At 45.6% G+C, this 26,821-nt stretch overlaps 1 protein-coding gene across 1 annotated transcript; it reads left to right on the forward strand.

Annotated features, from left to right (window-relative positions):
* The first annotated feature begins 6,645 nt into the window (after window positions 1-6,645).
* LOC144308221 (uncharacterized) lies at window positions 6,646-26,132 on the forward strand. The gene is made up of 7 exons (XM_077888565.1): window positions 6,646-6,798; window positions 8,448-8,524; window positions 9,021-9,179; window positions 9,490-9,623; window positions 24,685-24,804; window positions 25,196-25,289; window positions 25,860-26,132. The coding sequence occupies exons 1-7, from the start codon at window positions 6,646-6,648 to the stop codon at window positions 25,957-25,959; spliced, it is 837 nt and encodes a 278-aa protein (XP_077744691.1). The 3' UTR covers window positions 25,960-26,132.
* Window positions 26,133-26,821: the final 689 nt, after the last annotated feature.

Consider the following 26,821-nt stretch of genomic DNA (forward strand, 5'->3'; position numbering starts at 1 on the left):
TGCCTGATTAGATCTAAATTCTGCAGTCATGAAGTCTGTTGAGTCCCTAATGCTTTTTTCTAGAACCACCAGTAGCTTTATAATAGTGCTTCTGAATTGGCTTTCTGACATTGAATTGTATTCCAGATTTTGTAACTCTGTGGGAGAGAGGACTGTTTCTGATTCTTTCTTTTGAGGTGAGGTTTTCCTTCTAGTCATTTTGCTCAGTGCAGAGTGGCCAAAAACAAGTTGTATTGGGAAAAGGAGAAAAAGAGAGGAGAGAAAGAACGAAAGAAAAGAGAAAAACAAAAAAAGAAAAAAGGAAGAAAAAAAGAAGAAAAAGGGAAGAAAAAGAGAAAGGAAAAAAAGGGAGGGGGAAGCAAACAGAAATCAAAAATCAAAAAAAAAAAAAGAAAAAACACGGGGGAGTATCTTCTGATTCTGTATACTTTATTTCCCTTGACTTCCCCTGGAACTTGTCTATCTAGCTGGTCTTCTGGGGGAGGGATCTGTTGTGCTGATTTTCAGGTGTTAGCATTTGGGGGAGCTGCACAGCCCCCTGCCTGGTGCAGGGCTCAGTGGGGATTGTTTACCCGTGAGGCCCCAGGTGGAACAACCCCAGTGGCGGCAGCCAGCTCTGAAGCCCTGGATTCAGCTCCCGCAGTAACTCGGAGCTCTCAGCCCGCAGGGGCCTGGAGGCTCCGGGGCCGGGCCGCTGATATGCTCAGCTCGGGGCAGGAGTGTCCTTGCTTTACTGGGCCCTCCTGGCCTCTGCCTGTTCAGAGGGGAGGCCGGATCCTGGGCTGTGTCCCCGGCGCCCTGCGCAGCCCCCTCCACGGCGCCTCTTCCTCCCCCTGAGCCCCTCCGAGCTGCTCCCGGTCCAGCCCTGCATGCTGCAGCCCTTTAGGGAGCTCGGCGCACTCTCCCCGGGGCGCAGGTGTCTGTTAGTGTCCCAGGGAGCCTGAGGGCAGCCCCGCCCTCCTGGGGTCCTGCTCTAACTCCCTGCCAGCACCTATTCTGTCCGGGAAGATTGGTGAAGCTCTTGCTTCCCCGGGACGGTGCTTTCCTGTTCTGGGGGCACTCGCCCAGGCCTTTGCCTGGCTCCTCGCGGGGCTCCTCCCTCTTGGATGCCTTTTGTTTCTTTATTTCTCCCCCCCCTCCCCCGTCTTCCTACCTTGATAGAAGCGTGAACTTTTCTCACTGTAGCATTCCAGTTGTTCTCTCTTTAAATCTCAGGCCGAATTCGTAGATTTTCAGGATGATTTGAAGGTTATCTAGGTAATTTTGTGGGGACAGGTGACTTGGGGACTCTACTCTTCCGCCATCTTTTATGTATCTGGAACATGTTTCTTGATGCTCCTCAGGAACTGATGACTGATAAAGCAGAGGAGTCTGCTGTCGGGGCTCGAAGCCAAATGAAACGTCCTGGAAAATCCGTCGTTCCACCTCCATTTAAGAGAATACTGAGGATGACGCTGCTGTCAGAGAAAAAGGGAAGCGAGGGAGCATCCCACCCCAGGGGCTCAGCCATGTCCTTGGAAGATGGTGAGGATGCCTGTCGTCCCCTCCCCTTCCTTCCGGACCCAGGGGAGTTCTGTCCTAGCTCCTCTACACCATGGGAACACTTCCCATCAAGGTCACCAGCCCTGGGTGATGCTGCCATCAGTTTCTCAGCCCCACTGGACCAGGTGTTCATTGTGCCCTTCCTGGAAAGGTTCCTGGCTTCCCAAACTCCACAGTCTACATGTTTCCTTCTCCTTATTGAACATGCCTTTTCATTCTTCTTTGTGCTCTCTTTCTATCAAGACTCTTAATACTGTCATTACCCTTGATTCCCTTGTTACACTGCCCCTCATTCCATACTGCCTCCTCCCTCAGCCACATGCTCCACTAGCTTCTGAGCTTATGTCCTGCTTTCCCACTTGACCCTAGGAGCCCATCTGTTGCCATGTGACCAGAGTCACCATGTCCACGCAGAAATTAGATGATGACATGTGTATCCTTAGTCTGCAGTCAGCTCCCCCCCTGCACTCAAAACAGAATCTGAGGCCCCAACACCGGTCTGCATGCGCTGCAGGATCTGGACCTTCCATCCTTTCCTTTATTCACCTGTCCTCTCTGTGTCCTTCTTGCTGTTTCTCCCTCTGTCCTATGTTTCAGAACCCTGGCTCATCCCATCCTAGGGGCCCTGCATATCCCCCACTGCAGCTGGAAGTCCTGCCCTGCGTGTGCGTAGGTCGGCTATGTCTCCTGCTCCTGGCTCTGTCTAGGGGTCACCTCCTCAGAGTGCCCTGCCTGACCACGTGCTCATGGGGGCTTTCCCCTCCTGCTATCTGTCACATCTCTGCTTACTTACTCCCTGACAGAAACTCAAACTGTATTACTCCCTTTGCTCGCTTTATACCTACCACCTGACTTCCGCATGAGTCTATACATTCCAAAAAAGTTGGGTTTCTTCTTGTTCACTTGTTCTTCTATCTTGTTCACTGCTGATTGCCAGTTTTGGCTTGATGCTCGGCACACAGGAGGATGAAGAAATGAAGTAGAGGTGTTGCACTAGGTGTAGAAATCAATTGATCTCCTGAGACAGAAAAGAGAGATGAGGAGCATCATTTACTGCCTGGGATTTTTGGTGATATAGTGCCAATATCAGACATCCTGACATCGAGTGAGACATTCAGCTCTTTGCTTTGTTGAGGGAATCAAGCGGACATTACATCATGAGCGCCAGGGCTCTGTGAATGTTTCTTAATTGGTTATAGTGTTCCATTAGGTTCCTGTGTGTATGCACAGTGCCAAGAATATAAGAGGTTTCCTTGTTCTATTATTTTTCCTGAGGCAAATTTTCAAGTCTGATACGTCTATCTGTTATAGCATCGTCCTATGAAATGAAAACTTTAGAGACATGGAGCACGTGTGGGTTTGTTGAATTCCATGAGATTGCAGCTCCATATTGGACCTGGTTTCCAGATGCATCTGTCTTTCACAGTATCCATGGGGAGGGGAGGGAAAGTGGTCAAACTCCACTCATGGCTGCTTGTCAAAATCTGTTTCCTCCAGAACTTATGCATATGGCAGGAGATGGTATTCCACACAGTCCGTTGGATTCTTTGTCTCGTGACTTAACCAGTGACAGCAAGGGTGGCTTGCTTCACAAACCTGGTAGTATGCACTGGGTGGGAGGAATCATTACCAGTTGTCTCTCTGCAGATGACCCCAGGGTGAGAGCAATGTCTGTGTCAGAAGTTCTGCCAGATAAACTGCCAATGCCAATGGAAATCAATATTGAAATCAAAGAGCAATTAAAGAAGGAGATTCAACAGTTTGGAGGACATAAGTAGAATAAGAATTTCTCTCCATGAAAGCAGAGGAAATCTGCTTTCTCATCCTATGATTTAGACTACATTCAACTGACCTCTTGAGGCTCAACCTTTGCCAGAAATGGGTTTTCACAATTGGAATGGTTCCTCTTTATTTGGACTAAAGTGTCCCAGTAAACGTTTTGTTGTTGTTGTTCTGCATTCCTTAATTGGTTACTGGGTGTCAGAGTTCCATTGGTGGCTGTGTTCGGGTATATGGATGCAACCAACGAAAACCCACATGCTCTGTAACATTTTACCACTTGAACGATTCCTGAGATACCAGGATTGAGTTCTACATCCTCTTTGTACTTTGCAATGCTGAAGGTCTTTTTTTAAATATATATATATATATATTCAGAATATGAAAAAATCCTCAAATTGCTTGAAGGAGCGCAAGTTCCTCCAGAGCTGTGGAGAAAATATGTCGCGTATGCCATGAAGGAAGCAGCGAGGTGAGTGTAGGAGGAATTGTCCAGTGTATTTCCCAGCGGGCCCAGTATGGTGCTGGGTGAGGGGTGGGGTCGTGCCCACCTGGCATTTCTGAAACTCTGGTCCTCACTCAGAGTTCATGTTGTTTCCAGTTTTAGATTGATATTATCTGAGTCTCACTTTTTCTTCCAAGCTCCGTGGGTCTACTGTTCACACCAAAGTTGAGGTGGGCCTAGACCCATAACCGGTACTCCTTGTATTTGCTGGATTGTCCCTAACCTTGAAGATGTCCCTTACCTGTTCTCATGTAAATGGGATGGGACTTCTTGAATTTTCTACAGAGAGTTCTGCTTCATAGGTTCTTTGGGTTTCCCTTGGCTAACGATTTGTCTCTTTAATTTCAGATTTCAAAGACAAGACGTAATCAGTCACCTTGAGAAAGTACTCGACACACTTGAGTCAGACCACTTTCTCAACAAAGATATTCACACCCCAAATTTGAACTCCCCTCAAGGAAGTGATCAATGAGAAAGCAGGTCTGTCCTGGGATGCAACCAGATATTGTTGATGCTTCCTAGCGGGAGTTTGCTAAGAAAATTGCCTTCTTGTGGCTGAGAAAAAGCCTTGCAACTTGAACGTTAGAAGTTTCTGTTATTAAAACATGGGCTTTTGCCCTAAGTATTTAGTTTGGATGGGTTGTGGTTTATTTTTTTCCTTCTGAAGTGGGACAACACTATCAATTCATCAGATTATACTATATCCTGGCTCCTCAGCATGTCACAGGCCTGTAGCTGGTATTTATAATTGTCTTCTACATAAACGAGTTCCTTTCTTTTTTAAAGAGAGGGTGAGCATGAAGTGGCAGAAGGAGGAGAGAGATATTCTTAAGCAGATCCACATCTGGCACAGAGCCTGATGAGATGCTCAATGTTACAACCCTGATATCATGACCTGTGCTGAAGTCAAGAGTGGGCCACTTAAGTGACTTAAATACCCGGGCAACACCTTTTTTTTTTTTTTTTTAATAAATCTTACTTTTTAAGTAATGTCTACACTCAATGAGGGGCCTGAAGTCACAACCCAGAGATCCAGAGTCATGGTCTCCACTGTCTAGCCAGTCAGCTCCCTATGCACTCTCCGTTTCTTATTCATTTTGCATGACATAGCCTGTGAGCTGGTCATAGGGCTCGGCCTGAGCGGGTGATTCCCACCTTACTTACTATGGACCCACCATTAGATGTCCTGCCTGAACTGACTTGTAAAGTTCTCCTTTGACTTTAATAAAAATCACGAGAGTGCTGGGGAAAAGCCAAACCTTGGGGACATAATCCTCCTCACTGTCTTATGTAGTTGCAGTCCTATGTCCTTCCCCGTCAGGTTCCATCACCCAAAACTGTGCAGGAGCCCCATGTACACCTCATGATTGAGGGAGAGGATCCATCCAGCCTCACCCCTTGGTAGTGTCACTGTCATTAGATCACGGACAATCAGTGAATGACCCACCGCGAACTTCTTTCTGCCCCAGAGCCTGTAGCCTCTCCCAGGTGCTGTGCCATGACTGCCTCCTCTAGGCAGGACCAAGCCTGAGCAGAACATTTACAGAACACGGAAAATGTGTCAGGGTGAGCTTTGACTACCTACCTTCCTGCTCATCTCCACCCCACAGCTACCTTATGAGGCAGGGTCTAGATTTCCACTTAACACCTGAGAAAACCGAGTCTCCAGAGAGCATATCGTCCCTCTAGGTGGGACAGCTGGGCGGGACACGAAGCAGAGTTAATCCTGGGCTGATCTTCAGTCCATGGCTTGCACTCTTGAGAACCAAAGGAAACGATTCCTTACTAAATTGCATCCTACAGACTAAAAAGTGGGAGGACGTTGTCTTGCCAGGTGAAAATAGTTAATCTTAAAAATAAAACTCACTTATTTTGCCACCAAAATGCATTTATTTCGAAAAGCCGGGAATTTCAATCCGCGTGAGAAATCTGCAACAAAACCGTAGGCATGTCCATAGAATAAAGGAGAGAAAGGCTATTCTACAGAGGAGAGGAGGCAGTGGTCAACAAAAAGTCCACTGGCATAAACTGGGAAGTGAAAATAGAGCCACTTCTAGGGTGCTGAGCTGCGACTTTCCCTCATTGGCTGGGCTGTGACTGTCCCTCATTGGCTGGGCTGTGACTATCTCTTATTTGCTGGCATGGCTGTCACTCATTGCCTGACCTGTGACTGTCCCTCACTGGCTGAGCTGGGACTGTCTTTCTGGCCTGTTGCTGGGGCCAGTAGGAAAATCTTTCTTCCTTCCTCTTACTGAAATCGTAAAGCAGTAGCTGACATGTAGTGTGCATTTGCAAGTTTCCTCTCTTCCTGTTGGATTCACAATTGGCTAACAGATGGTAGGGTGTGAGATCTGCCCCTTCTGGCCTCTTGGCTCCAATTCAGGGAAGGTCCCTTTATTAATTTTCATAATGTGCATGGCAAGACCCCCTTAGTTTTCAACGTACATCTTGAGACTCCCTGTTCGAGGAGACCGGCACAGAAGGCCGAGTTCTCCTAGCAGAAATTTGTGCAGCATGGATTGGAACAAGGATGAAAGGATGGGCTTACTTCTGAGCACCTGCACTTAAAATAATAAAGTATCCTCTCAAGGGGAATGACTCAGAAAACCAGTTCATACTGACAGCAGAGAGTCTGCTGAAAGCTAAGGCCCACATCTCCTTTCGGGTGGTTTTTCTGCTCCCCGAGAGGATGTGGGCCTGTGGTGGAGCTTTTCTGTGCATTGAGTGTCCCTCTTGTGTGCCAGGTTCCCCAGAGTCTGGTCCGTAGAGTGGTCACACAGCACTAAGGAGCCCAGCAATCACTTCTCATCACCCTCAGCATGAACCAACAAGTTGTGGGGTGCCCCTGTGCCCAGGCCCTGAACACACTGGGAATGTCTGATCTCTTCCCATTCCTCCCTTGTATCCGTGAAGTACGGATTATTCAGTCCTTCTGTTGTGAAGAGATTCAGGCCAAGGACGTGAGGGAACAGGCAAGGTGGCCCTCTCAGGAAGTGCTAAGGCCAACTCTTACTGACTGGGGACAGGAAAGCAACCAGGCCTCTGGAGCCAGAGATTGTTTTAGGAGTCTTGAGGAGGAGGCAACCTTAACCCCGGGTGCTGACCTTCCTGCCCTGCTTCCATGACAACTTACCCTGATGGTTTGGGAAGGAGCTTTTACATAACGTGTAGATCATCTAAGAGGATCAAAAGTCAGGGTCCCACAGTCTTGTGCCCTTGGGTGTGCATTAGGTCTCTACTGATACCTGATGATTTTCTTCCCATAGGGATTCCATGCGTACATTATTCAATTCACGTAATCTCTAAAAGTGATGGTCAGAGAACCTCAAAGGAGGAATAGATTGATCGCCTTCTAGCAAACGTCTGTTATGTCGGCAGCAGTGGGCTGTCCAGACCTGTGTTTAAACTGTTTTAACCAGGATCTTGAACCATTCAGCCGGGAAGGACTTTGAAGTGCAATCATGGAAGGCGCAGTTGAAAAGAGCAGAGCATCTCTCCAAGCACTCTTGGGACCCCCCACATTTTCCCCTACCTCTCCCTCCATCCTTGTGATGTAGCCACACTGGGCTCTTGGCCCCCAGCTCATGGCAGCCTGAGACCATTTGTGTGCCTTTGTATCCGTTCCTCCTTTTGCCTCAACTCTGATTCCCTTGACTTGTCACCCTTCCCCTCTCTCCTTAATCCCACCTTCTCCTCAAAAGGCGCTGTGTCACCCCATCTAAAGTATGACCCTCAGTTTTACTTACCACATTTGAGTTGTCCATTTGCCATAGAAAGACGAATAATAAATGACTTGTCTCATACGTACAATTTAAGAAAGTAAACACATGAACAATGAAAAATAGGGACAAGCAAAAGAACAGACTCTTAACTACAGAGAAAGTGGTGGTTACCAGTGGGGAGGTGGGTGGAGGGATGGGTGAAATACGTGAAGCGGATTAAGATTCCACCTATCATGAGGAGCCCTGAGTAATATAAAGAATTGTTTAATCAGTATGTTGTACACCAAAACTATGTTAATTATGATGGAATTCACATAAGTACGTAAAAATATTTCAGAATTCAGATCAATGGAACTGTGAGAGAAGAAAAGAAATGGATATATTTTCACCCACTAGGTTTGGGGGAACTTTCAGGCACTGAGTTTGGGTGATTTTATCATGCAAAGTTGAAAACCAATACTCTCTGAATTTCCACCCGTGTCCTCATGTGCATTTCATGGAACCAGTTGGCCAGAGAAACCATCCGGGAGGCCTGTTTTGCAGGTAGTTTTCACAATATGCAGGCACTGGCTATATTAGTTTCCTTCCAGGACAAAAAGGAAAGCAGTGTAAATAATGTATAGTCGGATGCACAGTAGTCAAACTTCATTTAGAATGTAGCATATGTGAGCGGGCACTTCTGGGTTGTTGCAGGAAGGGCTTGTGAAAATCCAGTCAAGCATACAAGTAATGAGAACACGAGTAAATCCTGTCTACTCAATGGTTTATGAACTCTGCTAATTAAGCCAAGGCTGGCAACGATGGGAAGAGCGAACATCAAGGAAGATGGCTAGATCCCAGGAGGTACAGTGAGCTTTGGGCTGTTGTGATGAACGCTATTCCTAGGGCCCTCTCCTCAGCTCCATGGAGGCCCTGAAACCAATGACGTCACATCCACAGTAGCTCTGTACAACCACGACCTGTCAGCCACTGGAGGGTACCAAATGGATTGGAGCTGCCCAGCAATCTCTATTCCCAGACAATTGTCCCTAAGTGACATGCCTGGTGACTCCCTGGAAAGCACCACTCCTGGGGTTTGTCCATTAGTGAACAGTCTGAGAGTTTGTTCTGTGGGTACAGCCCTGTTCACCATCTTCAGGTGCCAGGCGGCACCCCTGTAGGGAGTGTTGAATAGAAGGGATGACGGTTTGTAATCTTGTCTTGATTTCACTTTATGTGCAATAAATACTTTGAATATTTCTCCCCCAAGAATAACGTGCAAAGCATATTTTGTAGACAATTTTTTCACCAAAACCTTTAATTTTTCCTAGTAATTATGATGAACAAATAATCTTCCTCTTTTTTTTTTTTTCGTTAAAACAGTGGGTCAATTTTTGGTATATCCAGTCAAGTGGAAATTCAACCCTTTGGCTGTTATGTAAAAAATGTTCTGGTTCCGGTAAATGTTTTTTCCTATGGCTTGTGTGACCGAGTTCTTCCTGCAGGGGGCGCCTGAGACGCGACTGGGAAGACTGGCTTCCAGGGTCAGGGCAGCTGGCACGGCAGGCTCCTGGGGAGGCAGGAGGCTCCTCCAGTACCAACCAGGCTGTGACACAGCTTCTCGGGGAACCGGGCTGTTGTGAGGCAGTGTGGTGAGCCGTTCCCCATGGCCTGCAGCTTCCCTCACACTCCTTGGGGCAGTAGCATAAATTTATTTTTTTATTGGGGTTCAGTTTGCCAACATACAGAATAACACCCAGTGCTCATCCCGTCAAGTGCCCCCCCTCAGTGCCCGTCACCCAGTCACCCCCACCCCCCGCCCACCTGCCTTTCCACCACCCCTAGTTCGTTTCCCAGAGTTAGGAGTCTCTCATGTTCTGTCTCCCTCTCTGATATTTCCCACTCATTTTCTCTCCTTTCCTTGGGGCAGTAGTAATACATCAGCGTCTTCTCCCATGGCAGCAATCTGTGCACAGCACTCCCAGACCCCCCAGGGGGCGTATTTCCAGGAACTCCCAGAGGGCGCATTCTAGAAAGTTCCACCCGAGAGGCGTTACTGCCGTTGTGTGAGGTGCTCGACGGGCTCCTGGAACGAGGTGAGGATTTTCCCACTGGGAGTGTGGATTCTTTTTCCCTGGGGGCTCTCTGTGCCCTGGATGTGCCTTTTCCTTGGCTGTGGTATGTTCCCGGGGGATCTACTTCAGCCTGTGGAGGCATTTGCTTGGTTGTGATCTGAACTCAGGGGGAGGCATGTTCTGGGCAGGTTATCTCCGCCATGTTGGAGAGGAGGCTGTTCCTTGGTTTTGTCTCCGAGTTCTGCGAGGGACTTTCTTTGTGGAACTCTCTCAGGACCCGTGTGGGGACGCGACTTTGGGTGATTATCTTAATCCTATACAGAGGCGGCGTTTGGTTCAGGGTTTCGGGGATTTGGGTTTTGGTGGCGAGGAGCAGGGCGGGGGCGGGGTGGCTGCCGCAGGGGTGGCTGCCGCAGGGGTGGCTGCCGCAAGGGAGGCCGGGAGGGTGAGTGGTGGGGAGTGTTTCCGGGGGATCCATTCAAGCTCTGTGAGGGGAATGTTTCCTGGGGTGCGTTACCCCAGCCCTTGGGTTCCTCTCCCTGAGGGCGTCTACCTCAGCCTGTGAGACACTCTCCTTGGTGCTTAGCTCAGAACCAGGGCGCTCTTTTCCTTGGGTGCTTGTGTCAGCCATGATGACGCTGGGCTTTTCTGGTGTTCGGCTGATCCCAGGTGAGGTCTCAGAGTCCCGTGTGACTTTCCAGGGTGCTTGGTCACCTCCTGTGGGGGTGCTGGTCCTTGGATGCTTTAAGACTGGAGGGAAATATCCCTGGGGGGCTCTGTCTGAGTCCTGGCAGGGAGAGAACTTCACCTTGGGTGCTTTGTCAGCACTGAGGCTTTGGGCTCTTTCTTGGTGCTCCCTCTGAGGTCTGGGGAGCTGAGACTCTTCCTGGGAAGGTCCATCTCTCCCCAGAAGAGTGGATGTGCCTTCAGTGCTGTCTCTCATCCCTTGGTGAGGAGGTTTCCTTCGGCGCTTCATCTCCCTTAGGTGGGGGGCGGGGCGCTACTCTTCCTTGGCTACTGTATCTCAGCCCTGGCTGGGGAGCATGTAGGGGCTCTTTGTCTGACTTTTGGGCTGGATTCTCCCTTGTTTTCTGTTCCAGCCTTTGAGATGGGTCTTAGTAGGGTGCTGTATTGCACTTTGGGCTGTTTTGTTCTTACTGAATGCTCTCTCTTAGCTGGGGATGGAGTACTTTTCCTAGATTTTTTATCTCAGTTTTGCTGTGCTTCTATCTAAATCTTTGAATGGCTTTGGGCATCAAGGTCAGAATCTAGAGCTGACGATATATGAGAGTTTGTTGCATTAAATTGTCACAAACAGTTGCTGCATGGGCAGTTTTTTTTTCAGCCGCCCTGGCGGGTGTTCAGAGACCTCATGTCAAATCTGCATTTTCTGCTGGTTGATGTGTTTACTGGCTATTCATGTATGTCTTTTATGAAAGGCTGTTCCAGGACTTTTACCCATATTTTGTTGAGATATTTGTATTTTTAAAATTATCTATAGTTCGACATATATTGAGATCTACATTTATTTTTTTATTTTTATTTATTTATGATAGTCACACAGAGAGAGAGAGAGGCAGAGACACAGGCAGAGGGAGAAGCAGGCTCCATGCACCGGGAGCCCGACATGGGATTAGATCCCGGGTCTCCAGGATCGCGCCCTGGGCCAAAGGCAGGCACTAAACCGCTGCGCCACCCAGGGATCCCCGAGATCTACATATATTTAATATAAAAATTTGTATGTCATCAGCTGTCTGTTTGGCTTTTTCACTCTTTTTCTTTTAACGTGTGAGAGGCTCTGGGTAGGGGACTCAGGCAATGGGGTTCAGGAGAGGTAGAGTGAGAGAAAGAGAATCTAATGTAGGCTACACACCCAGCATGACTCCAACTTGGGGCTCGATCTCACTGCCCTGAGATATGGCCTGAGCTGAAATCAAAAGTCAGGTGTTCCAATAGTTCGTTTTTGCTTTTGTTTCTTTTGCCTTCGTGGATGTATCTTGCAAGAAGTTACTGTGGCCGAGTTCAAAAAGTGTGTTGCCTGTGTTCTCCTCTAGGATTTTGATGGACTCTTGTCTCACATTTAGGTCTTTCATCCATTTTGAGTTTATCTTTGTGTATGGTGAAAGAGAGTGGTCTAGTTTCATTCTTATGCATGTAGATGTCCAATTTTCCCAGCACCATTTATTGAAGAGACTGTCTTTCTTCCAGTGGATAGTCTTTCCTCCTTTATTGAATATTAATTGACCATAAAGTTGAGCGTCCGCTTCTGGATTCTCTATTCTGTTCCATTGATCTATGTGTCTGTTTTTGTGCCAGTACCACACTGTCTTGATGACCACAGCTTTGTAGTACAGCCTGAAATCTGGCAATGTGATGCCCCCAGCTATGGTTTTCTTTTTTAAAATTCCCCTGGCTATTCGGGGTCTTTTCTGATTCCACAGAAATCATAAAATAATGTGTTCTAACTCTCTGAAGAAAGTCCATGGTATTTTGATAGGAATTGCATTAAACGTGTAAATTGCCCTGGGTAACATTGACATTTTCACAGTATTAATTCTGCCAATCCATGAGCATGGAATATTTTTCCATCTCTTTGTGTCTTCCTCAATTTCTTTCAGAAGTGTTCTATAGTTTTTAGGGTATAGATAGATCCTTTACCTCTTTGGTTAGGTTTATTCCTATGTATCTTATGCTTTTGGGTGCAATTGTAAATGGGATTGACTCCTTAATTTCTCTTTCTTCAGTCTCATTGTTAGTGTATAGAAATGCCACTAAGAAGGTTTTGCACAGCAAAGGATACAGTCAACAAAACTAAAAGACAACCTACAGAATGGGAGAAGATATTTGCAAATGACGTATCAGATAAAGGGCTAGTTTCCAAGATCAATAAAGAACTTATTAAACTCAACACCAAAGAAACAAAGAATCCAATCATGAAATGGGCAAAAGACATGAAGAGAAATCTCACAGAGGAAGACATAGACATGGGCAACATGCACATGAGAAAATGCTCTGCATCACTTGCCATCAGGGAAATACAAATCAAAACCACAAAGATACCACCTCACACCAGTGAGAATAGGGAAAATTAACAAGGCAGGAAACCACAAATGTTGGAGAGGACGCGGAGAAAGGGGAACCCTCTTACACTGTTGGTGGGAATGTGAACTGGTGCAGCCACTCTGGAAAACTGTGTGGAGGTTCCTCAAAGAGTTAAAAATAGACCTGCCCTACGACCCAGCAATTTCACTGTTGGGGATTTACCCCAAAGATACAGATGCAATGAAACGCCGGGACACCTGCACCCTGATGTTTATAGCAGCAATGTCCATAATAGCCAAACTGTGGAAGGAGCCTCGGTGTCCATCAAAAGATGAATGGATAAAGAAGATATGGTTTATGTATACAATGGAATATTACTCAGCCATTAGAAATGACAAATAACCACCATTTGCTTCAACGTGGATGGAACTGGAGGGTATTATGCTGAGTGAAATAAGTCAATCAGAGAAGGACAAACACTATATGTTCTCATTAATTTGGGGAATATAAATAATATTGAAAGAGAATAGAAGGGAAGGGAGAAGAAATGGGTAGGAAATATCAGAAAGTGAGACAGAACATAAAGACTCCTAACTCTGGGAAACAAACTAGGGGTGGTGGAAGTGGAGGAGGGCAGGGCATGGGGGTGAATGGGTGACGGGCACTGAGGGAGGCACTTGACGGATGAGCACTGGGTGTTATTCTGTATGTTGGCAAATTGAACACGAATAAAAAATAAATTTATTATTAAAAAAACAAAAGTCAGGTGTTTAAAAAACTGAGGCACCCCTGAGCCCCATGTCTCTGTCTCTGTCTCTTTTATTTTAGGATTTGATTTGTGTAAGAAAATGCTACAAGTGCACAAGTGTGTGAGAATGAGAGAGAGAGCTGGAGAGAGTGGGGGTCATGAGCAGGGGAGAGGGGCAAATGAGAAGCAGACTCCCCAATGAGCAGGGAGCCCAATTCTGGTCACATAAAGACCCTGAGATAATGATTTGTGTGGAAGGCAGATGCTTTACCCGTTCAGCCACACAGGCACCCCCTATGTCTCTCTCTTAATAGTGTCTTTTGATGAACAGAATTGTTCAGTTTAAGTCTAATCAATCTTTTACTCAAAGTCAGTGCGTTTATTCTTTTCAAAAGCTTTGCCTACTCTAGGGACACGAATGTAATATCCTAAGTTTCCTTCTAGATCATCTATTCACTGGAGTTTGATTTGGTATGGACAGGAAGCAGGTCAGAGCAGAGACGCAGTTTCCCGTAGGGAGCAGGTGGACTTAGTGAATGGAGCACAAAGTATTGCCAGCCCCGTTGTCGGCAATCTAGGAACTGCTGTTTCCAGGTTTATATCTAGACACTCTGTCCTGTCGCTGTGGTGCATCCGTCTACCCTTGCTCCAATACCACAGAGTTCTCATTGCTTCTCCTTTCCAGTAAGTCAGATGTCTGCTTTTATTTGTCTTCCAACGTGGTTCTTTTGCCAAGAGATGGTCTCAGTTATTCTAAACTCTTTGAATTCCATATACTATTTATTATGAGTGCCCGAATTTTCCCCAAAAGTAACAGGGTGGGTTTCCTTTTAATTTTAAATTTAAAAAAATTATTTACATTTTGGGATGCCTGCGTGGCTCACTGGTTGAGCATCTGCCTGCCTTTTCCTCAGGTCATGATCCCTACGTCCTGGGATTGATTCCTACATCGGGCTCCCCACAGGAAGACTCCTTTTCCCTCTGCCTATGTCTCTGCCTCTCTCTGTGTGTCTCTCATGAATAAATACATAATATATTAATAAAAATAATAAAATTATTTGAATTTTAAGTGATGCAATAATTATTCTGGCAATTGACAACAGTGAATTAATACAAGACTTCCAATCCACAAGAAATGTATTTATCTCCAAATGCTGAGTCCTTTGACTTCTGTCAGTGATAGTTAAGTTTTATGGGTAGTGCTTCAGAATACCTACTTAGGTTTACTCAGTAGGTTTTGATGTTCCTTTATTTTTAAATATTTTTAAGTCATCTCTACATTCAACGTGGGGCTTGAACTCACAACCACCAGATCAACAGTCCCGCCATCCACCAACTGAGCCAGTGATTGCCCTTGATATTCTTGACACTCTTCTTATAGCATTTTAAATACCTTTTTCTAATTGATTTGTTATGACACAGGAATACAGGTGATTGGGTTCATCTCTAATGTCTGGTAACTTGACTATTATACACTTATTAATTCTCAATATTTTACATCCTTTTGGATATTGTGTCAGAAACAGTGTCAACTGTGAACAATGACAACGTCACTTCTGCTTTTCCAAATTTATACTTACTATATTTACTGTCATTTTCTAGTTCTTGCGATATGTTCTTGAATACACAGTAGACAACCTTGTGTTATTTAAACTCAAGTAAAAAAAGTTTTGTTACGTCATCATTAAATACACCACTATGTTCAGTTGTTTGTTGGTTTGTTTTTTGGCAGATATCCTTTCTTCAGTTAAAGAAGTCTTGGTTTATCTGAAGTTGCTGGTCTTGTTGCCCATGAACAGGTACAACCTGATTATTACAATAGCTGTGTTACTACTTTTCCCTTGCTTTTGCTGTTCATGTAGCATATTATGAAGGTTCCAGGGCGAAACCAGTCTTGCCTCCCAGTAGTAGGCCCAGCAAACACTTAAGCTTGTTTTTTTTTATGTCTTATTTAATTTCATTTGTTAACCATTTGTTTAGGAGTTGTGTGCCTATATTCAGGAGAGAGATCTGAATCTTTCACTTTCCTATCTTTCAATATTTTTCTTTGATGCTGGCAACATGTTTATGCTGCCCTCCTAAAATGAGAAGGGAACTCAAATACTTTCTTCTCTTTTCTGAAGGAGTCTGCGTAAGACTGGTAAATTTTCCCTCCTGAATGTGTGAAGGACTCCTCGAGAAAGCCTTTGGGATAGGAAGGATCTTCAGTTGGGGCTAAAAGTTGTGCCACATATACTAGTGTTTTGGTTTTCTGTTTTTACTTGGTGGGATTTGGTATGTTTCATTGCTCTAGAAAAGTGTCTATTTCATCTCAGATTCCAAATTTGATATAATATCATTCTGGGTGTTCCTGCTGTCTTCTGGTTGCAGGGCTCGGTCTCCTGCTTGTTTGCTAGTGTTGCTTATCTGTGGCTAAATTGTCCTTGATAATCGAGCCAAGGATGGTGTGGGCTCTTAGTCCTGTCAGCGACCAATTTCTGCTTGTGTTGAGCATATTTATGGTCATTTTCCTTTTCCCTGTCATTAACTTACACTTTCCTCTGAAGATCTGTCTTAGATTATTCTGGCTGCTGGCAGAACATGCCACAAAAGGGCAAGATGACAAGGACAGACACGTGTTGGCCCTGCCGGTGGAGGCTGGGATGCCCAGGACCAGGGTGCCAGCACCAGGGAAACCTAGGGAAGGTCCACAGCCTGGTCGGAGCCTGGAGCCCTCATTCTGCCCTCAGTGCTGGGAGGGATTCAGGTCTCTGTGGAGCCTTCTTTCTGAATCACTGAGTCCCATTGGGTTCACGACCCGGTCCTGACCTTGGATCCTGCCAAAGTCCCTGATGCCTCCTAATACCTGCTTCTATGGGAGTTTGGATTTCAACACATGCTTGTGAGAAGACACGAGTGTTCAGAGTACAGAATAGCTCTCACTCTATTTTCTTGGATTTATTGTAGTCTTTTTTACACCTTCCTCCATGGACAGACTTCGATAATTGGCAGCCATTTTTCTTTCCTAACAGAGGCATATAAAGCTATACATTTTCCTCTCTGTTCCTCCTTACCTGTGTCCCACAGATTTGGTCGTGCCAGGCTTTCCTAGAGTTCAGTAGTAAGTATTGGTTTAGAAGCATGTTATCAAATTTTAGAGTCCCTTTTGTTATGTTGCTAAGAAGTAGTAATTTAATTTCATTTTGTTTAGAGAACATATTCTGCATGAAATTTAGGAGTTGGGATTTTTTAAAACATTTTATTTATTTATGAGAGAGAGAGAGAGAGAGAGGCAGAGACACAGGCAGAGGGAGAAGCAGGCTCCATGCAGAGAGCCCGACGTGGGACTCAATCCCGGGTCTCCAGGATCAGGCCCTGGGCTGAAGGTGGCGCTAAACCACTGAGCCACCTGGGCTGCCCTGGGAGTTGGCATGTTGACACTGTTGTTAATGTTTGCATGCTTGAGAAGAAATTATATTCTGATTGTTGAAAACAGGATTCTATTTGAGGACATGATCAAGCCTTTTGAATGTGTTCTTTTTCAGTCTGTGCATTTGGTATCTAGGGCCTGAGCTAAGTAAATTGTCACAGCTAAGTAAATTGTCCCTTCTTCAGGGAGCCTGAGGGAGAGATGTGACCCCATTCTCTTACTACACAGTCCTGGAGTAGTATGTAAGGGAAGATCCCTGGCAGCCCCCTTGCGATCATGAAGAGGAGCCAGAACTGGGATGATGTAGTTTCAAAACAAGCAGAAGAGAACCTGAGGAATGGACCAGGCCCTTAGTTATATTGTTATTATAGTATTATTCAACCTCCTTTGATGATAATCTACCCTTAGTTGTTGGCTTCTTGTGTCATTTTAGCCAAAAACAAGAGAGTTTTCTTTCCCTGCAATTGAAAGCAAGCTATCTAAAACAGTGTTCACCATGGCAAGTGAAAGAAAAAAAAACACAATATTCATTTGGAAATCAGCAGAAATCATACCACCTGGTAGCAACTACTTTTCACATTCAGTATGACCAAAGCCTGGAGTCTCTTCATAAAAAAGGCAATATTCTTATTATATTCGATCTTAGCCTGAAGAATGTCAGTGTACCAACACTCCACCTGGGTGCTCAGACGTACTTGTGACAATGCAGAGAGTGCAGAGCAGCTGTGAGAGGGAGAAGGGCTCTTTCTGCTCCACTGCTAGTGGGTACCATGGAGAGTGCCAGGCGGGCACCCTGAGAAACTAAAGGAGAGGCGGCCCTTGGGCTCGACTGGGCTCAACTGAGGACTGGCCAGCCTTCCAATGTTGCTCACCTCTCACGTGGTCACCTTAGTCCCATCCCAGATATTCAACATTTCTGAATTAAATGCAATTAAAATCTCTCAGTTAAAATATTTCTAAGGGAATTTGCAGGGGATGATAATTCTCAGAAAAATGGATTCACACTCAGCAATCTCACAAGACATTGATGAATCAACAAACGTGTCAATTGCACACTGACAGAAGCAAGCCCACTGCTATGATTTTCCATTAGTCACTCCTGTTTCTTAGGTTCCTTGTGAATGTGGTGAACAAGCACTTGGAGCCTCAGGCTGTGGAATTCCGAGGCCTGTCAGTCCTCCTCCTGGAAACTCTTAATCAGTCCTGCCCTTTTCTCATCTCTTCACTTTCATAGGATGGTCCTCTGCCAGGCAAAGGAATTTTGATGAAGGATAATCCTGCACGCTGAAGGCTACGGAGCAAGGAGAAGGCTCTCATCCCCAAGCCAGCCACCTATCATGGGAATCTTTGTGCTCGCTCATTGCTCCTGACCCCCTACATCTCCCCTTCCTTACCTTATTCCTAGTTTTTGCCAGAATTTTGCTGTTTGCAGGAGAAGTTACTGAGAGACGTGAACTCCCATTGACCCCAAGCTGGCCCCAAGACATCGGAACCCCCTCACACCACGCCCTCATTGAATGTAAGTTCTGATCCCCCCTAGGAACTGTGGCAAGGCCACAGCTTCAGAGTAAGGGTTGCTGGGCACATCTGGAATGTGCCTGGGACAACTCCGTGGAGTCATCTATGCAAACTTCTTTTGTTCTGGCCAGCTCTGTGAAGATCTCCTCATGCAGCTGCCCAAGACCAGCCTTGTATGTACATCCTTTGCTTCTTAAACCTGCCAGGACCCATGTGGTGTGGTCTGCTGATTTCCCTGGTCACTTCTTGTCTCTCTGTAATGGGTCAATGCCTGATTTCACCCATAACCTGCAGAGGAATTTCCCAGGGGTCAGTCAGCCAGGAGACCAGAGAAATAGGTTTGGAGAAGGAGGCATCACTGGGGAATTCCAGGCTTGGCCTTCACTCTCTGTGTGGGGAGGTGTGGAGGTCCATCAGATGCTTGAAGACCACTCCATGTATTTGGGGACACCCCCACATTTTCAGGCAGTCTGATGTGTTACTGCAGGGAGTTGCACCTGGTCACCCAGTAGATGCGGGAAATCCATGGCTAGGGTAGGCTGGCCTCTGCTGTGAATAGATGGGCGGGCACTGGTACCTGATGACAGGCCACAGCTAGGATAGCAAGTTGAAAAAAGAGCTAAGTGTAGAGAAGGGTGTGTGAAGTGCACTGCTCCAAGCACCTGGGGGTGGCAGACAAGGGGGGACAGGAGGAAGTATGTTAGAGATTTTAGGCTCTGCTCATCGAAGTTGAGCTTCCCAGGGATTCTAGTCTGAGTGCAAGGACAGGGCCTGAGAGCCACTAAGAAGGAGAACCCCTGAGTGAAGAGCAGCACTACTGGTGATGGATGAGGAAGATAGGTCAATGTGTCCCATACCCTCTGACCCCTGACACAAAGGAAATGAAATTCAGCAACACTGCTGCAGGACGCAGGAGTGCCCAGCTGAGGAAAGTTCTTGAAGATTGCTCCTATGCCTACTGAGTTCACTGACATAGCCACCCACACAGCCAAAGTCCAGGGCATACCTCCAGGTGTGGTTAGTGTGGCTCTGGGTTAGGTGGCAGTGGCTGCTAAATAAGGGGCTGAGAACTCTTGCCCTGACAGTTGGCCTGAAATACAGGGATGATCCCTAGGTCATGGACACCAGGAAGGTGAAGTGGATGATCATGAATAAGCCCTCATGAGGTCAGGGTATGTGGAGAGATATTTGGGTGTGTGGCCAGGCTGTCATTGCTGTTTTGCACACTCTGGCTCCTAAGGCACTGAGACTCCTGGCCGTGAAGAAGCCTCTGCCTTGGCTGAGCCCTAGCCCCTGCCCCTCCCATAGATTCAGCAGATGGTGTGCATGGGCAGGGAGGTCACACCAGAGCACCAGGCAGAAAGGGCCTGGACAATACATGGACTTGGTCAGTGCAACAACATGCAACAACACCTGCTCTATGCCTTCTGGGCAGGGCCCCAGGCAACTTTGAGAGGAATCTGCCAAGAGAGGGACCCCAAGAGAGGGACCATTTGCCAAGTTCTCGCCTGATGAGAGGGTGGCAAGTGATTACATGGGCCCCTCCCTCCCAGTGAGGGTTCTCAATATGCCATGCTTTGTGTAGACAACACCTGGTCCTAATGCAGGCTTTCCGCTACTAGGCAAAGCAGGCCACCACCATTAGGGGATTGGAGAAGATGAGTTCTGTGTACACTTAGCCTTGTCAAATAGACAGGGATCTGTGTCACGTCTTAAGGGTCACAATATGGAAGATTGGGCTGAGGAACATGATATGAGGTGGAGGTTCCATGTCTCATATGAACTGTGGGCAGCAGAATGTTAGAAGAGAAGAATGGGAAATTAAAGCAACAGATTAAATAGCCTACATTAAATCCACTTTGTTCTGGTGGACTACAGTACTGTCCCGGCTTCAATGTATTTGAAGGACTGACCAGTAAGGCCTGTTTCTTACCCCATACCACAGACTGGAGTCTCCTACCGTGATATTCAGCATCATAAAGCTATTGAAGCCTCAGGAGAGAGGCATAGCCCAAATCTCAAAGTAGATCACTGTGCTCTGCTGCTCAGGACACTAATCCCTGTTGGTCCTTGGAGAGATGGGATCTTCTGGGATTTGCAAAAGGGTCTCTGCAGAAAGAGTATGTTTCTTCACAGTTGTGCAGGAGAAGGAAGGGCTCCATGTCCCCTGGGATCCCCCTATTCTGCTAAGATTCACCATACCCAGACGGGAGACCACACCATTGTTAAATGGGAGCAGGTCTGGGTCCTTCTCTGGCAGATCCCACTCCAGGTCCATATTCTCTTGCCTCAAACTGCGGCCTTCCCTGCCCAGCATGTGTGGGAGGCATTATGAGGTCAGGTTCCTGATGCTGCAGCCACAGAAACATGTACGGAGCAGGCCACAAGTGGGATTGTCACACAAGGGGACGACCTTCCCATATAAACCCTGTGTTTATCTGTGCTTCCAAACTTGGACTTCTGCTGCTCCTGTGGTGTCTGGTTACAGATTTGGCACCAGATGCAAAGAACTTTCTACAGGGTGGACCAGCAAAGGAAACAATCCAACTGTTGGTGTAGCCAGAGAGCCACCTACATGCCTAAGGAACCCTGGGCGGACGGTTCAGGGCACATTGTGGCAGAGGGAAATAGATATGATTGTTATAGCCAGTCCTGAGGGGTGGAGTGTCTGAGGGGACATGATTGCTGCTGGATGTGCACCTATGTGACTGAACCCAATTGAGGGCTCCATATAAACTTGGAGGTTCTGGTAGGAGGGGGTGGATTATCTATTCCTCCTGCCAGCCAAAGACAAGCCTTGTATGAAAATATCCTTGCTTATTACACCTCCTACCTACCAATCTGGATTGGGGGTCCTCTTCCTTCAGCCTCTCTCTGCTCTTTGAGTAGGGGGCCACTTTCATATGTCACCCTGGGTAATGTTTAGCGTTGCAAACTAACGGGGTTTGTGTAAGATTAAGAGGGTCAGTACAAGGAAAGCATTTAGCAGGGAATCTAGCTGGAATGAAAAGTTCCATGAAAATCATTTCCCTCTTTTGCACTCCTCCTGCAGGGACACTGTCCATGGTTCAGAACAGGTATTAACCACAAATTGATGCCAACATGGTGGGGCAAATGTGAGGGTTATCGTAGGATGTGAAGACGTTTCCAGTAGTCTTTCCTATCAATATGTCCCATTTCATCTATGAGCAACATTGACAAATGCTTATCACATGGCTCCTAGTCTGATGTGTTTGAACTCCCTGCCATTGGAAGTGGGTGGATTAAAGAGGTCTCTTCTTACCCTCTACTAGGGGAATTCTGTAAAGATTCTGTCAATAGAGATAAAGTTCACTTAAATTAGGAAAGGAAATGAAGTGATTTCTCTTGAAAGGATTTTCACAGAATGGTTTATACTTTCTCAAAGATATAATCACATGTTTATTCCATTCTGGCTGAGGGGCTCACATTCCAGAAGCAATCTGATTCCTCATGTACAGTGTTTGCCTTTGGTCAACACTTCTATATTAGCTTTCCCCGTTTTCTACATAGACTGTATGGAAATTACGCTGGGTTTTCTGACAACAGATATTTGTGTGGGCGCGGTTAAAACTTGTCCCTTAATAAATATCAGAATAATGATGCAAATTCAAGTGTATTTACATATGTAGAATGCAGTTTTGGAATGGTTACATGATTTTTCAAGTTTTTTTAAGATTTTATTTATTTATTCATGAGAGACACACACACACACAGAGACAGAGACAGAGGCAGAGACACAGGCAGAGGGAGAAGCAGACCCCATGCAGGGAGCCTGATGTGGGATTCGATCCCAGGACTCCAGGATCACAGCCTGGGCCGACGGCAGGCGCTAAACCGCTGAGCCACCCAGGGATCCCCTCAAGTTTCTATTTAAACTTGCATTACTTAAAATACAAAATTACTATTAGTTTCAGGGGTGGAATTCAGTGATTCTACACTTCAATACATTACCGGGTCTCATCACAACAAATGTCCTCCTTAGTCTCTGTCACACATTAAACCCAACTCCATGCTCATTTCCCCTCCAGTAACCCTCAGTTTGGTCTTTGTAGTTAGGAGTCTTTTTTATGGTTTGCCCATCTTTTTGCACCCCATGTTCATCTGTTTTGTTTCTTAAATTCCAAATATAAGTGAAACCATTAGCATATTTGCCTTTCTCTGACTTAGTTAAATTAGGATTATGCTCTTAGCTCCATCCAAGTAATTGCAAAATTTCATTGTTTTTGATGGATAAGTAATATTCCATTGTATATACACCATCTCTTTTTTGTATATTTAATAGTCGATGGACATTTGTGCTCTTACCATACTTTGGCTATTGTAGAAAATGCTGCTATAAACATGCGCCCCTTCATCAGTCAGTTTGTACCCTTTGGGTAAATAGCTAGTAGGGAAATTGCTGGAATTTCTAGCGTCATTCTATTTTTAACTTTTTAAGGACCGTAGGTATGGTTGCATTTTAGTCATTAATGGAACATGTTTCTTGATGTTCCTCAGGAAGTGATGACTGATAAAGCAGAGGAGTCTGCTGTCGGGCCCTGAAGCCAAATGAAACATCCTAGGAAATCCATCACTCCTCCTTCATCTAAAAAAATGCAGAGGATGGCACTGCTGTCAGTGAAAGAGGAAGGAGAGGGAGCATCCCACCCCGGAGGCTCAGCCATATCTTTGGAAGATGGTGAGGATGCCTGTCCTCTTCTCCCTTTTCCGATCTGACTCACGGAAGCCCCATCTCTGGGCCCTCCATGCCATGGGAGCATTTTCCCTCAAGTTTACCGGCCCTGGCTGATGCTACCCTCAATTTCTCAATGACACTGGACCAGGTGTTCACTCTGTCCTTCCTGGAAATATTTCTGACCTCCCAACTTCCTCACCCTACTGCCTTCCTTTTCCTCATTGAATATGCCTTTTCATTCTTCCTTCTGCTTTTCTTTCTCTAGACTCTTAAGAGTGTCATCATTCCTGAGTCCCATCATTACACTGTACCTCATTCCACACTGCCTCCTGCTTCATCCATCTGCTCCCCTACGTTCTGAGGTTACACCCTGCTTGCCCACTTGACCCTAGGAATACACCTCTTTCTTTGTGCTCACAATGACCATGTCCAAACAGTAATCAGTTCTTGACACATACGTCATTAGTGTCATCAACTCCACCCTGTATTCTGCACAGATTCTGAGATTCCAATGCTGGTGTACACACCCTACAGGACCTAGCCCTGCCATCCTCTCCTACAATCACCTGTCCTCTCTGTGTCCTCCTTTCTGCCTTTGTGTGTGTCCATTGCTCCCTGGCCCTGGTTCGTCACCTCAGGGCCCCTGGAATTCCTGCTTTGTGTGTGCACTAGCCGGCTCATTCTCCCGCTCCTGGCTCTGCCCAGGGATCACCTCCTCAGAGCGCCCCAACTGACCACTCACTCATGTATGCTTCCCCTCCTGCTCTCTGTCGCATCCCTGCTTATGTACTTCCTGATACAAACTCAAACTGTATTATTCCCTTGACTCATTTTATACCTACCACCAAGGTTATACATTCCAATAAGGAAGGGTTTCTTCTGTCTTCTTCACTGCTGATTCCCAAAGTTGACTTGATGCTTGGCAAGAGGAAGGTGATTGAATGAAGTAGACTTGTCACACTTGGAGTACAACAAATTAAATTTCTTTGATAGAAAAGAATGATGAGGATTTTCATTTACTGGCTGGGATTTTTGGTGATGACTCGAGTGCCAGTTTAGGCTTTTGGATATCAAGAGACACATTCAGCTTTCCACTTATTGATGGCATCAAAGGGACATTAAGTCAGAAGTGCCAAGGCTCTGTGAAGGTTTCTTAATTGGTTGTAGTGTCCAAGTAGGTTTCTATGTGTACACATAGTTCCAAGAATATAAGAGGCTTCTTTATTGTATTATTTTTCCTGAGGCCGAATTTTCAGACCCAATCCATCTATCTGGTATAGTCTTTTGCTAAGAAACGGAAACTCTAGAGACAAGAAGCAGGTGTGTGTGTGTGTGTGTGTGTGTGTGTGTGTGTGTGTGTGTATGGGAGGTTGTTGAAATGCTCATGATTGCAGCTCCACATTCAGTCTGGTTTCCAAAGGCACCTGTCTTTGACCGTATCCATGGGGAGGGCAGGAAAAGTGGTCAACCTGGGTGGCACCCGCACCCGATGGCCTCTTATCAAAATATGTTCCTCCAGAGTTTTTTAATATGTCAGGAGATTGTATTCTACCCAGTCAGGTGGATTCTTACTCTCATGAATTAACCAATACTAGCAAGGGTGGGCTGCTTCACAAAACTGGTAGTAATGCACTGGTAAGAATAATCTTTACCAGTTGTCTCTCTGCAGATGACTTCAAGGTCGCAGCAATGTCTGCGTCAGATGTGCCAGATAAACTGCCAATACCAATGGTAATCAATATGGAAATCAAAGAACAATTGAAGAAGGAAATTCGAGAGTTTGGAGGACGTAAGTATGATAAGAATTCCTCTCCATGAAACCACAGGAAGTCTTTCTCATTCTGTGATTTAGAATAGATTGAACTGACCTCCTGAGGCTCATCCTTTGCCAGAATTGTGTTTTCACAAATAGAATAGTTCCTCATTATTTGAACTGAAGTGTTCTAGGAAATGTAATTTATCTTGATCTTTTGTATTCCTTAATTGGATATCGTGTCTGAGTCCTCCACTGGTGACTGTATTCAATTGTCTGTTAAACTCACGTGAAGTTTAACAGCATGGAAAACTCACATGCTTTAACATTCTAGCCCTTGAATGATTACTGAAACACCAAGATTGAGTTCTACATCCTCTTTGTTCTTTACAAATACTGATGGTGTTTTTTTTCTAAATATGTTCAGAACATGAAAAAATACTCAAATTGCTTGAAGGAGTGCAGGGACCTCCAGAACTGCAGAGAAAGTTCGTGGTATATGCCATGAAGCAAGCAGTGAGGTGAGTGTAGGAGGAATCATCCAGTATGTTTCCCAGCCGACTCAGTGGGCTGCTGGGAGAGAGGTGGGGTTGGGCCTTCTTTGGAGTTTCTCAAACCTTGGTCTTCACTCAGAGTTCATGCCATCTCCAGTTATGTAGATTGATATTATCTGAGTCTCACCAGTTCCTTCAAGCTCAAGGATCCTACTGTTCACACCTGAGTTTGAGGAGGACATTGACCCTGAATTGTCACTGTTTTTATTTGCTGGATTGTCCCTTACCTTGCAAATGTTTTGTTTTTCTCCTTTGTAAATGGTACTTCTCCTTGCATTTTCTTTTTAAGATTTTTAAATAATTTATTCATTCTTGAGAGACACACGCAGAGAGGCAGATTTATAGGCAGAGGGAGAAGCAGGCCTCTTGTGGGGCGTCCCATGTGGGTCACTATCCCGGGTCTCTGGCACCACACCCTGAGCTGAAAGCAGATTCTCAACCCCTCAGCCATCCAGGTGTCCTTCTTGCATTTTCTATGGAGAATACTGCTTCTTAGGTTCTTTGGATATCTTTAATAACTTCTCTCTTTATTTTCAGAGAACAAAGACAAGCGCTAATCGGTCACCTCCAGAAAGTACTAGACAAAATAGAATTGGACCACTTTCTCAAGAAAGATATTCACACCGACAACTTATAAACCTATTATGGAAATGATCAATGAGAAAGCAGAACCAGGTGGCTGTCGTGAATGCAATTCAATATTGTTGACGCCTCCTGGCATGAGTTCGCTATGAAAATTGTTCGCTAAGCAAAAGCATTGCAATTTGAATGTTATGTTTTTGATATTAAAACCTAAGTATTTAGTTTGAATGGATTTTTTTTTTGTTTTCCTTCTGAAGTGGGCAACACTGTTAAGTTATACACATATAGTATAAGTATATCCTAGCTCCTCAGCAGATTACAGGCCTTTAGCTTGTACTTATAGTGCCTTCTACACTAGCCAGTTCTTTTTTTTAAAGAGAGGGAGTGCATGAATGGGCATAGGGAGAAGGAGAATGAGTCTTTTTTTTTAGGAGAATGAGTCTTAAGTAGGTCCCACATCTAGCACAGACCATGATGTGGATATCAGTCTTACAAATCTGATATCATGACCTGTGCTGATATCAAATGGGTGGCTTAAGTGACTTAAAAACCTAGGCATTTCCTTTTTTATATTTTATTTCTAACTAATCTCTACACAGTGTGGAGCCTGAACTCACAACCTGGAGATCAAGAGTCATGGCTCCACTGTGTCAGCCAGTCAGGATCATATACACTCTCTATCTCTTATTCATTTTGCATGACATAGCATTTCAGCTGCCAATAGGGCTCGGCCTGAGGGGATAACTCACACCTTACTTACCATGGACCCCCCCCCCACTAGATGTCCTGCTTGAACTGAGCTGTTAGAATTTTCATTTTACTTTAATTATAAACATGAGGTGCTGGGAAAAAGCCAAACTTCGCTGACATAATCCTCCACGTTGTCTTGTGTAGTTGCAGCCCTGTGTCCTTCCCAG

The sequence above is a fragment of the Canis aureus genome, chromosome X (assembly GCF_053574225.1).
Source record: "Canis aureus isolate CA01 chromosome X, VMU_Caureus_v.1.0, whole genome shotgun sequence".
Lineage (NCBI taxonomy): Eukaryota > Metazoa > Chordata > Mammalia > Carnivora > Canidae > Canis > Canis aureus.